A 16,160-nucleotide genomic window follows, 5' to 3' on the forward strand; every position below is an offset into this window, starting at 1 on the left:
TAATAATTTAAACCACTTATGTCTCATCTGCTCACTGTTGAGTGAATTAAATTTTTATATTTCTTTTACAGCTTAGGTTAACTCACTTTAAACTTGAGTTTGTAGTTTGATTATTCCTTTTTTCTAGTTTGCATTTTTACTTCTTTTCACTTTTAATGTTAATTTCTTTGCAAGTTCCTTTACTACCAGTTATGTATTATTGGGGATTAGATTAAACTTTGTTAACTGAGTATCTGTGTGGACTTATGTTTGATATTTAAGGATCATTTATTTTCTAAGTTTGTTTAGTACCAAGTCATTCAGTATTTTACTTTCACCTATTTGTTGTCTTCAAAATAGATGGGAATTAGAGCTACAATATAGCTCTTTCTTGGCTGTTTACTTATTTGGAGACATCTCACTTCACTCTGCAGTCCTATCTCTCACTTTTTTGGGTTGCTTTGCACCAGTGTCACATTTATTTTCTTTGGTTTGTCCATGAGGGTTCTGTATTCCAGTTATGTATGCTGCTGTTTGGTTTTTCTTCAGCTTTCTTTGTATTTTGTTGAGCGATAATCTCTTCTGCATATCTTCACTTGCTGGGTTTTGGTTTTGTTTATGTTTTTTGTTGTTTTTTTCTTATAGTAAAGCCACATCAGGCTATCTGCTGAGTCCACCAAGGGGAATTGAACACCTGATTTTAGCATTGTAAATCGATAGACATACCGCTGTACTAGCGGGGAGCCTGGGTTTCAGATTCCCTATTTCGGGGATGAATGACCTCTGTTTGCCTCTGCCTCTTCCTATGCCAAGTCAGTCACTCACACCCAGTTAATTATCTGAAAAGACACTCAGGTGAGGTTTTCATGCAGTTGGAGAAGTTCTTTACTACCCCTCACATTATCTTATTCACCTGGGGGTTCTCTTCACTTCCCATCTCAGTCAAGCTAAGCTTTCTCCACTTTGGCTGTGGGATGTGGAGTAAGCAGTCATGTCCTACTTCTCCTTTTCTTTCTTATGGCATTGCAGGACACCTTAGAAACTCTCATTCCCTTAGGTCAGGTGCACGTGTATTCCCTTCATTGGATGCTTCATGCCCAATGGAACTTCCCAGAAGGTCACTTGGACCATTCCACTTCTCTTTCATCTGGGATCAGGGCTGAACGTACTTGGTTGCTTGATAGATACTTGACCACAGTTGGGGGGTTCCCATTCTTCTGTCATGTATTGAGTATTATTTGTTTGCAAATGGTTCCTTAGTGAGCTTTTCTTGTTTCCACAGAAATTTTGGGTCAGTAGTTCATTGAGCAGGCTAATGTCCAATTCCACATCCTAGAACCTTTCACAGTTTATCTTGCTCTGTATCATGTTCTCCCATTTCTATCCGAGTTGGTTTTTACGGTTCATTCTGACAATTTCTTTGTTGGCTATGTTAGAGATTACTGTTTGTTCAGAATATAGATCTGTACTGAACCACCAACCACAACATGACTGTTTTGGCATGTTGTATTCCTGTAGTTATGAACTTTGTGGACAAATACTTATGTCCCAACCACAGTGGTCCCTTCATTCTCTAGTTTTGTTTTCTCTGGATGCATTTTCAACTTGGAACTCTGCACATATATACATTTCTTGCTAATTGGAATGCCAAACTTCATTTATGGTCTCCAGTTTCTTGCTTCTAATCGCTAAGGGTAGATGTTTACAATTCAGATTGGAGGGGTATTCACCTATATGCCTACCCTCCGGTCAGACTTTTTGCCTGAGTCTTTCCCTTATCCAGATCATTCCTTGTTGTTTTCTGCTGGTTCTCAGTATTGGCCAACTGAAATGTAGCTCCCCCTGTTCTCACCCTTAGTGGAGCTACAGCCCCTTCCCTTAATCTCTGTTTTGATCACTGTTTCAACAACCATGATTGAACATTTTACATCCAATGTCACCACACACTTACAGCTTCATGTGTGTTTTGTCCAGTTCCATGCCTCAAATAAACTTTTCCCTTGTATAGCATCTTGATTGTGTCACATGCTCAATTGTGTTACATACAGTCATGTGAAAAAGTTAGGACACCCTATGAAAGCCTGTGTAATTGTGAAACATTTTTGGATATATAGAAATTTAATCTGAATTTCAACAACACTGAGAAATTATAGGAATATAACTAAACAATTAAAACTGAAGAAAAGACTTTTCAATATCTTCTGTAAATGTAATTCTACAAAAATGTGTATTCTAACTGAGGAAGAAGTTAAGACACCCTACCCCCTAATAGCTAGTGTTACCCTCTTTGGCTGAAATAACTGCAGTGAGACACTTCTTGTAGCCATCTACCAGTCTCTGACATTGGTCTGAAGAAAGTTTGCCCTACTCCTCAATGCAGAATTCTTTCAGCTGTGAGATGTTTGAGGGGTTTCTTGTATGTACAGCCCGTTTCAAGTCACCCCACAGCATCTCAATGGGATAAAGATCTGGGCTTTGACTCGGCCATTCCAGGACTCTCCATTTCTTAGTTTTCAGCCAATTCTTGGTGGATTTATTGGTATGTTTTGGGCCATTGTCGTGTTGCAGGGTCCAGTTCTGCTTCAGCTTTAATCTTCTTACAGATGGTCTAACATGATCCTCAAGCACTCTCTGATACACAGTAAAATTCATGGTGGATTCTATGATTGTGAGCTGTCCAGGTCCTGCTGCAGCAAAGCAGCCCCAAACCATGACACTTCCACCTCCATGCTTCACAGTTGGTATGACGTTCTTTTCCTGAAATGCTGTATTTGGTTTATGCCAAACATGTCCTTTGTTCTTGTGTCCAAATAATTCAGTTTTGGACTCATCTGTCCAAAGAACATTATTCCAGAAGTCCTGGTCTTTGTCTACATTCTCTCTGGCAAACTTCAATCTGGCCTTGATGTTTCTCTTAGAGAGCAAAGGTTTCCTTCTTGCACACATCCCATGCAAGTTAAACTTGTGCAGTCTCTTTCTGATTGTAGAGGCATGCACTTTCGCATCAACAGTAGCCAGAGCCTGCTGTAGGTTCCGTGATGACATGTTAGTGTGTTTGGAGACCTCTTTGAGCATCTTGCAGTCTGTTCTTGGGGTGAACTTTCTTGGACGACCAGACCTTGGCATGTTTGCAGTTGTTTTGAAAGCCCTCCACTTGTTGATTATTTTCCGGACAGTGGAGTGGCTGATTTCAAAATCTTTTGGGATTTTTTTAAATCCCTTACCAGACTCATAAGCTGCTACAATTTTCTTTCTGAAGGACTCAGACATCTCTTTTGCTCTCACCATGGTGCTCACTCTCGCTTCAACAGTCAGGAGCACACCAAACTAAATGTCTGAGTTTTAAATAGGGCAAGCCTCATTCAAGATGCTGAGTAACGATCTTCTAATCATATGCACCTGGTGTGATGCACCTGTGTGTGAGTTGAGCCATTTTACGTGAGAATAAATGTGGGGTGTTTTAACTTTTTCCTCCGTTAAAATATACATTTTTGTAGAATTACATTTACAGAAGATCTTGAGAAGTCTTTTCTTCAGTTTTAATTGTTTGGTTATATTCCTATAATCTCTCAGTATTGTTAAAATTGAGATTAAATATCTATATATCCAAAAATGTTACAAAAATACACAGGCTTTCATAGGGTGTCCTTTTTCACATGACTGTATATGAACATCTTGTGTACTATCTGTTGCCCAGAGATGTAATCTGTATTACATAATATGCTGCCTGTTTATTAAGTTTTACCCAATGTGTCTTGCTTTGTTTGTTATTGGGCAAGGAACATACCTATTCCAGAAGTAATGCTAAACCACGAAGGTGTGCCTTGTTTTACAATTGTGGCACACCTGTTTTTTCATGGTGGTTGTTTTCCACTTGTTTGATTATTTTTGTGCCTCTCCTTTGCACTGTGTGATTCTAGCTTTGGGCCAACATAAGTAGTATTGCCACAGATGTTTTCTAATACTAGAAAAAAAATATTTAAAATAGGTACTTACCTCTTTTCACCAAGTTCTCACCCTTTCTTCCCATTTATTTGCTGGTGATTCTGGTTTGTATTTGTCAATACTCAATATTGATGATTGTGCTACAATGATAGATGTGCTGTTATAGGTGGTATGGTATGATTAATGGAGGATCATCTCATGATTGCATATGCTGCTGCAATGGCACAAAAATGAAGGGGTATAAAGACTAGTGTGTTATTGAAACATTTTAGCAATGCTTGGAGGGCAAATCAAGGTTAAGAAAGCTTTCTATGGATAATACATATATTCAGTATTAGAAAATATTAACTTGTAGATATCATAAGGTATGCAATATTTATACACTGCAGTCACCTTACAGTGACCTGCAGGAACATTTGACTTGCACATGATGTAGGTTTTTAAATTTGATGCTGCAAATATGTCATCATGTACCAAAGCCATATAGAAGGTGCCTGAAGTACTTCATTGTGCTTTTTGATTTATACTAGTCATAAAGATATATGTTGGTTAATTTGGTCATATTTTCTGTCACAAAAAGAAGTATGGGATATATAAACTTATCTTCTCCTATTTATAAATTTTAATGGTGTTTTCAATTTTTGAAAATGGGATGTTAAATAAATAATATCTTCTGTTACTACTGTGGGGGGATTTCAGCACATATGATGTAGTACTTTTTTGATATATTTAACCCAAATAAATTTAAGCTATTTTTAAAATCTAGGACAGAAATTTTCATTTTTTTAATTTCAGTTTGGTTTTTTTTTTTTCTGAATGAACTAGTGGTGTAAAACCAGCTTATGTAAAAAGAAAATAATTTGAATTTCAGTACTACTAAAGAAAAATAGTCATTTGCATAATCATTCAAAACTACTATAATGTGTAGAGAAAGTACAATAAACAGAAAACTTTGCTATAGATCAGGGTGGATTCAAAGTGTTCACAAACAAAATGACTAATGTTATTTTTATTTAAGAAAAGTAACATGCAAGTGTTAGAATTAACTTAACATCTAATTCTGCCTTTTCACAAACACATTATCTTTCAGTTATGATCTTTGCAGCTAATTGACCAGACTTTAATACATAAAGGCTTAGAAATACTCATTCAGAACATAATTAGCTACTACTTAGTACTGGAAGAGTAATCTTGTTTTTTTCTTCAAAAATTTCATTTCATTGTAACCTAAATTAACAGTCGTGATGTAATTTAAGCTCAAATTTTTACATTTTTATTATAGCAGAAAATAATTATATCTTGCTGACACATCATCAGTTATGTTGGTATTGGTGAATTGTGCTAATGCTACAATTATATATAAGTAAATAAAGCAAAATCATTAATTTTTTTTGTACAACTCATAATTTTTCAGAAACAATCAGAATGCTTAATTTGATCCTCACTTTTAATTCATGATTCAAAATCAGTGTTCTAGCAAGTTTCAATTTATGAAAACATGATTTGCTACATTAATCAAGTTGAAGGAGTTAACTTGCTGATATGGTGTACTTTGGTCAAGCTCTAGTTATCTCATTGCACATACTTTTCAAATTAGACATTTGGGTTGATTGGTTTTGTTAAGTGTTTATATAAAGAAGCAATTTTTTTTTTTTTTATTAAATATGATCTTAAATTGTTTGTATGGCGTGCTAACTTCTGCATACAATCGTACCCCAAAATTTGGAAACTATGAGAAGATTATGATATTGCAATAATCTATTCAGATAAATACAAGAAATCTTGTGAATGCTAAAGCAATTTTTATTTATTTATTATTGATTAAATTTGATAAAATAAGAAGTGTTAATTTTTGATTAAAATTAACAGATATTTTTAATTTTACATAAGTATAATGTTATGTTTTTTGTGCTTTTTTTTTGCAGTTATATATGCTTGCTGAAGGACAGTGTATTTATCAAGGCCCAGTGAACAGATTGCTAACTTTTCTGTCCCATCAGGGTTTGGATTGCCCTACTTATCATAACCCTGCTGATTTTAGTAAGTTTGTTTAATTATAATGATCTTCATCCCATTTTAAGGAGGATAAACTTTATAGGATAAAATACTCTCTTCTCTAATAATTTTAAAGCATTAACTGTTTCTGTATGCCATATGTGTTTTTCATTATTTTTCATAAGTATATTTTAGTAATATATATTTATTGAAATAAATGAAGGCAAAAATTGAGAAAATTTAGTCTCGAGTATAAGTGCAATGCTGCAGAACTTGCTCACTTTGTATGAATCATATATATATGACACACACACACACACACACACACACACACACACACACAGACATATACACTTATACACATTGTATGAAACAATATTATAAAAATAAAAGAAATTGCAATTAACGCTATCATAACAAGTCACAGGTTAAAGGCCATTACATTACATTTGTCAGCTGACATTCTAAAGTTTATTCAATTATTATTTTGTAAATTTGTCATTAAGTTTGGTATCATACTTAGATTATAATTCAGATTTTCATATTATATATTATGTAATTTCTTAATTCAAAAGTAAATATTTTAAACAATGCATACTCATCAGTTGTTTTTTTCTTGTCAGATGGTATGTTTATTGCAGCACTTGTTCAAACTGGATGTTTGTGGTGTCAAAATACAATATTAAGCCAGAATATAAAATAAAAACCTCCTGTCTTTTCTTTATGATGAGATATCATTAATGTACTGAATCAAACATTGTGGTCCCTCCACTTACTTACTTCAGTTTTGGGAAATAGTCCCTTATGCACACTTATTTCTATAAGTGACATGTGAATAACCTATCTAAAGCTCAGAATGTCTCAAAAATGGTTATCTAGCTATTTTCGTATATAATGGTGTTGTTTCTTTTTCTCTAGATTAACCTTTGAGTTGAGTGTTTTAGCTTGTTTGATTTTTATGTTTTTTTTTTACCAATGTTTTGTTACTACACAAGATAGATTATAATGGGTTTCTATGGTACCAATGTAGTAACTTATTATATATTGGTTATTCCAATAAGTATATGTATAAAAACCAAAAAACATTATTTTGTCTCACGTTCTCTGTGTTAAATTTCTTAAGGCTCAGCAACATATGACAAGGAGCAAACACATACAAAAGTTGTAACTAGATGAGATAATTATCTGCTTTACTTCTCTATTTACTGTTCTGTCATTTAAGAAAAATAAGTTTTAAAATCTTGTTTATAAAGAGTAATTGAGTTATAATGCATTATATATGTATATACACTAATGCAATCCTATTTTACAAAATACTAGTAAACTAAATCACAATCAAAACAGGTCTCTTTGTAAAGAGTAAAGATCAGTTTTATACTCTTAGATACTATAAAAAGAGTGCATTATTTTTGCTTATTTTAGTTATGCTTTATGTGAGAATAGTGAATGGAGGTTAAGACTGATAAGTAGTGTAACCCCATCGCAACGTAGGTCTTACTTTTTCAGTCACCTCCAAAACCTAAGGTACATCTTACATCCCACATTAAAACTTGGGGATTCTATCAATTGGTTCAATGTACACCACACACACACACACACACACACACACACACACACACACACACACACACACACACACACACACACACACACACACACACACACACGGACGGGCGGAGATAAATGGTACATATATGCACGATACCAGAGGTCAAAAGCATATGGTAAGCATTGTACACAAGTAAAGGGTGCATATGGTAATCGTTAGAAACACCTATTACATTTGCGGAGTGGGTGATACATCAGAACGGAACAATTAACTTGATTAATGGATATAAGCAATGACCTAAGAGCTTGAATTACGTCATTCACTGTCATATAAAATAATTGATTGTATGTTGGTATCCCACAATTGTAATGCTGTTATCAGGATTTGGGTAGTAAATCAGAATTTGTCCTGCCTTAGTACACATCCTTAATGTGGGTTTTGTAGTTACATTTTTATTTTAAGACACTAGTGTATCAGAACATCACACTAATAATGTAGGTCAGTAATTACAAAAAGATTCAACTTGTATATATTCTTCAGTGTACATTTATTTGCATTTTATATTAAAGTTTGAGATCTGAAACATTTTAAAAGGCTCATTCTTATTAAATTTAATGGAAATTGCACTTCTGTTATCATCAACATCTTGCTGGAACTCACCCCAGTTCTAGTAGGTTTTTAAATTATTTTTTCTATATAGCTTGTATAAGATCAGCATTTAAATTCATCATTTTATTTTCTATCGAACCTTTATATTTCTTTTCTTTATTGAAAGTTAGCGGTTCTGTATGTAGAAAATTGATTCTTCCTATTATTGTACTGTTGGTTTAATATTTATTTTATTTGACAATTTTGTAATTAATCAGTATCTAATTTTATTGTAATGAACATTTTTATTTACAGTTATATTAGTCTTAAAAACAATAGTATTAAGTCTGTATTACATTTTTAAACACTACATTTATCTTGTTCTTTAGGGATGTTTTAAGAATTAGAAGACTGTATAATAATAGTATTCCATACATGCTGTATTTGTCATATCTTTTGTTAATGATGGATCTAGGGTACAACAAACACAGCAGTGATTAGAATACTATTTAGAAAAACCATTTGATATAATAGCAGTTGTACTGTGTATGCTTTCCACAACATATGTTCAACCATTATATACATCTAGTAGTTAGAGAATGAAATAGGTTTGTGTAATATTCCATATGAAGAAATACTGGTCAAGTTTTGAGAAGCCCTTTGAAAAGGTGTTCGTACTTGACTTTTATCAAGAAGATGTTTGGTCTTCATAGAGTATGACTGAACATGGTGACATTATATGTAACAACCTTAAGAGGATTCAAGATCATTTTAGTATAATGAGCTGAAAACTGTACAAGTGATTAAAATAATTTACTCAAAGAAGGTTTTTTGAATTTCAAGTTGCTGATGTGGTAAAGCAAAAATTGTCAATGTAAATGACAAATTACCAAAGTGTAAACTGAGAAGTAGTATACTTAGAAATTAAATTATGTACAATATGATACATTTTAAATAAAAACATAAAACATGTATCAGTAGACAAGTTTTTATCCTTTGTTTGTTAACCCATTCATTGCAGCAGAGATATATATTCAGTGTATTGGGAAATGTATGTCACAGCTGTAGTGAGAGGGTTAAAATATCTTAATAGCAATGCTTTTTCAATAACTTCTTTTGACATGTTGTTTCAGATTATTAATGTCTTAAGTTTACAATTTTGAGTGACTTTTTCTAGATTGGAAATTATTCTGTTTTTTTTTTCCTTTCTTTTTCTATATTTGGATATTTAACTACATCTACTCTACAGTTACAGAAATAGCTTCAGGGGAATATGGTGACCAAGTGGGAAAGCTTGTAGAAGTTTTTAACTTCCAGAGAATCAATTGTAAGGATAGTATCAAGCAATACTGTACTACCATTCCTCAAGCACAACCAAATGAAAATGAAGGAGCACAGTGTAATAGTTCTTTGTTAAACAACATTGAGGTTAGTATGTCCTTAAGAGGAATGTTGTTTTCTATTTTATTGTGTGCTGTTTATCTCTGTTTTCATAATTTACTCAAGAAAATAAAGAATATTAGTGGAAAGTAATCTGAAGTGTTGTAAACAACAAAAACATTTATGAATTTATATACTGTGCTTATCATGTTTAATTTCTGTAACTCTCCAAAAGTCAACCATTTTTTAAGCATTTTGAATACCATTTTTTAATTCATAGAAAAGTTGCCCAAAATATATGTATCACAACAACTCTCATGGATTTTTGTTGTAAACGTTGCAGAACTTTTAGTGCAGATCTTACTAAACTGTTAATAAATTTCAATATTCTATCGTTAAACGTAAAATTATGTTTTGCATGATATTGTACATCACTTATTCTTTGTTATTTTTGGTTTCAAATGCAGCTTTTAAAAATCTTTAAATAATTGAAACATACTTCATCTAATGTTAAATTCAGGCAGCTGTATTCTCTTAAATATAAGTAAAATATTTGCCAAAATATAGATAAATACTGAAAATGATTCTTAAGTGAAAGCTAACTAAATGTTGAAGTCTGAGAGACACTACACAAAGTCTTTTGTCAAGCTCTTCTCTTGTTGATGACAATCTTAGCTCCATACTCTATGTACAGAACTTATAATTCTATATTGTCCCCTTCCATGTGACTTAATTCTCGTGCATCAGGAGACTATATACACGTTCTGTTTTATTGTTGACAGTCATGTGATTATCTTTTCTCTGAATTCTAAAATCAATTTTAATTCTTATACTCATGATTTTACAAATATCTGAAATTTTTCTATTTCATTGGAGACCTTATCTCGCAGTCTGTATCTAGTGTGCAGGGTGATCTTGTGGCTGCATTGAAAGCATGCACTGTTCAACATATTGTATACTGGTGTTCTAGACAATTTTATAATAGTGAATTCTCAAGTACAGAACACCTGTCATTTTTTCATTATTTTGAACAAGATCATTCTTATGAATTTAACTTATTTGCCTTTACTAATCTCAGAAGAATTTGCCTGCTAGCCCTGATTCTGAAGGAACATCTGTTTCTTTTTATTTATTTTTTCTCTTGGATACTTTTAAATATTGAGCAAATTTTTGTTATTCTTGAGTTTGATTGATCATATTAGATGAATCAGCAGTGTGTAGTTTTTATTTCTTACACTTCTGCTGATATATATATATATATATATATATATATATATATATATGAGTGAACTTTCACTGTTCAACGTACTTCTCAAGTTCTTGACTCTCAGATGGATTATTGGGATTTCTTCCATGCACGTGGTCTTTTATTTTGACTCGTCATGTTTTCATCCCTGCATGGTTTTATATGGTCAGTTTTCAGACTTTATTCTTGTTTTCCTGATTTTTTTAGTTAAGATTTCTACCTTAGTCTTCCTGAACTTCTGGATAAAACTGGTACTGTTTTTCTTGTCTTGTGACTCTTGAGCTCCTTTGCTATATTCGCCTATCATGCTGTATTGCAATGTATTTATGTTGCTCAAAAAGTTTTGGCTAACCTTAAAAGACATTTCTTCTTGCATTATTTTATTTTAGCAAGGAATTTGTACTGAATTTGTCTTGTTGAAGAGAAGCATGCAAGTATAAGCTGGTTAGAGTTTTAGCATCTTGTCTGTTTGCTCACTCAAGTAGTACTGTTTGTCCAGGTGCTTTGACCTTCTTGCCTGTTTCTCAGTCAGTGCTTGTTACTTCCACAAGTTCTCTTTGAGTGACCAAAAATTATAAAATGACAAGGTGAATATTTTTAACCTCATTGATGCTTTTTGTTTCCATGTAATTCACATATCATTTGGACTGTTTTGGTGGTCAAAGTGGATGGTTTTTTCATTTATAGAGCCCTTTGAGATTCTTGGATTCAACAGATAGTTTGACCTAGTCTTTACTATAATTTTCATTCTTCTTCTGTTTCTCCAACCAGTGCATTTTATCTACTCCTTTCAATCCTGTTTGCTTACAAATTTGGCATCAAAATGTCTTAGATCTTCTTCTAAAAAATTTAGTTCAAATAGTTTATCAGACCTCTTCACATTTAATCTAATACCTTCTCTTGGTGGTTTTAAAGAAGAAAGAGACTTGTCATAACTCACTCTTCAACTGAAGATGCTTCCTTTGAAAATGGAAAACATTAGTTTGCTATGGAAACTTTTCTGTTGCAGTCAATTGATGATGAAATGAGATATTCAGGGTGTTTATAATGACATTTCTGTTTATTTAAGATTGTTATATTTTGTTTATGACATTAGGGGTGGCTTTCTTTATGAATTAATTGCCATTTGTTATGACTTTGTTTCCTGTCATATGGTCAGAGTGTTTGCTTATCTTTTTCCTTTTCTCAACATAGATTTTCAGTTTTATGTGGTTGATTGTCTTGCTCTAGTCTTTTTTCTCACTCAGTGTCAACTCAGTAAACTATCTACCTAGTGATGTTGCTTACGTGAAAGAACTTTTAACGTAATTACAGTGTAGACATGGACATGTCTATAGTAATTAATGCTTGGTTTTAAATTTAGAAATTTAGTAATTCACCTGTTACTATATTATATTAAAAAGTAATTTCAGGGCTGCTCATTTGTTATGTTCTCTGTTTTGTTTTAGATGTGCTTGGAACTTGTATAGATTCACTCATATATTTATAGTTATGATTGTACCAGTTTTCAGCAGAGTTGTTCTTGATCATTTTAAAATTAATTCAACTGAAAAAAAAAAGTATGTAAGAACAGGTGTATGTAGATGTAACAACATACAAATGTGCAAAGTGTAGTGTAATATTCATAAACATTCATCTCATGCATTATGCAATTTAATTTTGAAAGCTAAATAATCAATTTTTACCAAAAATTCTTTGTTAGGGTGTGATTTTTTTTTCCTGTATTTCATTTTTCTGTTTGATAAAGTTATTTATGATTAACAATTAAGTTTAGTTTAAAGAATAGTAGGTTATAATTTGGCTCTTTTTATCCACCAAGGGAAATATTTCAACTTTTTTGCTTTGTACAGGGTAGTATTGTTTCAACCAATTTTCATTTTATCAGATTTACTGTTTCTTTCATAAAAGGGCCAAGCATAACCCAGTGGTTAATATACTGCAAAGTGAATGGAGGTTATTCTAGTTTGTGTCTTGTTCCTGCCAAAAAGGAAAAATTTTGCTCCATTTTCTGAGACCACTGATGGTTATAAGTAAGAGCTGGGTGATTAGCTTGATTAATCAATATAATCAATTATCATTGTATAAGGTTTCATCAGTTAGTGTCACATAAAATAATCAATCAAAATTAAAATTCATTTAATTGATGTAAGCAAAATAATCAAACTAATGTTTTCAGTTATTATTGTTTTATATCATTCCAACTATCCAGTATTCAGAATTGCAATTAAATCAATTAATATTGTAAATATAAGTAATTAATCAAAATTAGTATTTGTAATTGTTATTTTTTTATTATTCAGTGTATCCAGTTAATTTTGCCATCGTTGTTAAATACACAATGAGTTATCTGTAACCAGTAAGCTTTATGAGAAATAAATATGCTGTAAAAAACAGAAAATGCATAGTACGTGAAAGGACAGAATAAGATAAAAAAAACAAAAAAACAAACTTGTTTCTTGATTTGAAGGAATTCATCAAAAACATTCCATATTTTGACAGTGTTAAATTGTTTAATTTAATACTTTAAATACGTTAAATTTAATTATTTAAAAATAATATTGGAAAAGTAAAATCTACCTACCTTAATTTTTTCTGGCAATGTTACCAAACAAAAATATGTTTTTTGTCTAGTGTGCAATGATAAATAAACATCCAATAAAGACAGAAGATTAATGATGTGGTATGGGCATTTTGTTGATTCAAAATATTGTAGGTTCACTTCTTACTAAAATATTGTTGCACACTAAATAATTATATCGATGATAATATTTTTCTTCTTGATTTTAACAAGTGAAATTTGCATGTGTTTTTAATTTTGCCATCTCTTTATGCAGTGAATACACACACACACACACAAATGTTTACAACCCCAAGATTCTAAATTTCAACATTTCCAAATGTCCTTTCAATCTCATTGGTTTTCTTTTCATCAGATTAATAAGAATAACCAATAAATTCTGTAATCATCTTATTCTCAAGTAAACCTAAAAGTTATCTTCAAACCAAACAAACAAATAATCAACTTTTTCGTGTTTAAAGACAAAAACCTCATTAAACAAAATCACTGGTGAAGTATCAGTACATATTTCCATGCTTGCAGTACAGTATGTCTGTACTGGGCCACCAACCTGAACCCTTGCTACCAGAATTAAAGAGCATACACAAAACGGTTCTTCCATCTACTCTCAAAATAATAGACTCAAAGAAAAATGAATGGACACCGAGTGGTTTGGTTATTTACTAATGAAACACAGTATAATGTGAACAGCTACTACAGAATATAAATAAAATTGTGTAGAGCAAAAATTAAAACTTTTTATGTCACAGTAAATCAAACTTGGTAGTTTTGTGAGGAAGTTTTTTGTTGAAGTAGATTTTTTTGTAAAAGTTGGTTAGATAAAAAGGCACATAAACTTCAACTATATTTAGTGAGTGTGGTTAGTGGGTGTAAAATATTCTAATAACAGAAATTTTTATTTGCACTGTATTCAGACAATTACATATATTAATTAACTAGTTATTACTTAATTTCAATTGTGGCATGTTTTAAATAGAAATATTATTACCTTTATCAGTGTTAACAAAAGTTTTTAGTGTTTATTATCAATTTATTCTTCAGGTAGAATGATAAGTTTTGGACTTATAATGCTAAAATCTGGGATTTGATTTTCTGCAGTGGACACAGCATATAACCCAATGCTACTTTGTTCTATGACAAACAAATTATTAGTTTATTCGATTTGCACAATTCATTGGGATATTAGTGTATATTTTTAAAAGCAAACAAACTGGTTGTCTCAACAATAGCACTTTGTCAAATAGTAAATGTTCAGATTATTAAACAAAAATTTAACAGTTTTGCTATTTATTTTATATTATTTTATCTCACACACATTGTGTGAGATAATAGATTAGTTGAATTCATTAATGAGCTCAATGAATAATTAAACAGTTTATTCCATCAATCCCCGAGTTATAGTTATAAGTGTTATTCAAATCTTGTTATTCCATAAGAGTAGCCAAGGAGTTGATGATGGTGACTTGATGCCTTCTTTATACTCTGTTATATTTAAATTGGAGATGGTTAGTGTACACATAACCCCTTTCCTAGCTTTATGCAAAATTCAGCAAATACTTTTATTACAAAAATGTATACTGAAACTTTAAACTACTGATATAGTACAAAACATATGTATAAATTTAAATATTAAAGTTGAGTTCACATTATGCACAATATATATATGTATAATTTTATGTATAAGTATAAAAATATGTTGGAATCAGTATGCGTTACACAAATTTTGAAAACTTGTATCATCATTAGAACATGAACATGTTAACTTGTTATACACTGTATAATTGTCATAAAACCTCATAAAATACTTAAATATGTAATATATAAATGTATTTAAAAGTTACAAATGCTCACGTTTAGCTCACTGTGCTAAAATCCAAGAATAACCTTATATATTTTAAAGCTAAAAATTACTTTTTACTTAGAAACTGCAATATGGGTGTATAATAGATTGTCTCTAAGTCTTCATTTTTTTGCAAAAGTTAAATGCAAGACCTAATAATCTGATGTTTTAATTCTGATTTATCAAAATCTTATTGTTTCTTTTCTGTTATAGGTTGATCTTACAAACACACTAGGAAAAAAAGGTTACCCAACTAGCTTTTTTAACCAGTTCTTAGTTTTGGTGAAGAGGACTTTTCTCTGTGTTATGAGAGAACCTGTAAGATCCTAATCAGTTTTACTTGTTTGTTCATACATGTACGTGTAGTGCAGTCTCTTTGTAGTGTAAAATTGTGTACTGTGCTATTTTGTTAATTTAACATTTATATAAAGAATTTTTTTTTATTAATACATTAATTAACAATAAATACAGTTTGTTAGAATACTTTCCATTTCAAATCATTCATTTAGAACTCTATAAAATTTGTACATTTACAAAATTCTTTTATGAACCTAAAAGTTAGTCTTTAAATTATATATTTTGTTTGGCTTGAATAATTTCTTTATGGAAATTATTATTTGAGTGGAAATATAAAGAGTAGTATGTTGTTTCTGTTTTGCTTCCTTAAGTACTTTTAATGAATTTATTTAGATGCTTACTCAACTTCGCTTAGCTACACATCTTGTTGTTGGTGTTGTAATTGGACTTCTCTACTTCTCTGTTGGTAATGATGCTGGGAAAATGTTGAATAATTCAGCTTTTGTGTTTTTCACATTGCTTTTCCTGATGTTTACTGCAATGATGCCAACAGTATTAACATGTAAGTTTTTGGCCATTATAAGCAATCCATTTAAGTGAAATGATATTTATACCTAAATTATTGTGTAAAACTATCAAATACTATTATTTTAATTAAAAAAAAAGATTAAAATGTAATTTACTTTTTGATATTATTTAGAAACATGTAAAGATTATAGCTACTACTGCTACATTTAATTTTTGCAAAATAAAACTTGTGTTT

The 16,160-nt window shown here is 31.3% G+C and overlaps 1 protein-coding gene across 3 annotated transcripts in view; it reads left to right on the forward strand.

Annotated features, from left to right (window-relative positions):
- Window positions 1-16,160, forward strand: part of LOC143225201 (ATP-binding cassette sub-family G member 4-like) — a 71,212-nt gene that overhangs the window by 36,497 nt on the left and 18,555 nt on the right. For all 3 annotated transcript variants that reach the window (XM_076454201.1, XM_076454202.1, XM_076454203.1), the window contains 4 exons: window positions 5,850-5,964; window positions 9,306-9,484; window positions 15,314-15,418; window positions 15,791-15,959. In XM_076454201.1, the coding sequence (XP_076310316.1) occupies window positions 5,850-5,964; window positions 9,306-9,484; window positions 15,314-15,418; window positions 15,791-15,959 (568 nt within the window). The remainder of the gene's footprint in view (window positions 1-5,849; window positions 5,965-9,305; window positions 9,485-15,313; window positions 15,419-15,790; window positions 15,960-16,160) is intronic.

Source organism: Tachypleus tridentatus, chromosome 9 (genome assembly GCF_004210375.1).
Source record: "Tachypleus tridentatus isolate NWPU-2018 chromosome 9, ASM421037v1, whole genome shotgun sequence".
NCBI lineage: Eukaryota > Metazoa > Arthropoda > Merostomata > Xiphosura > Limulidae > Tachypleus > Tachypleus tridentatus.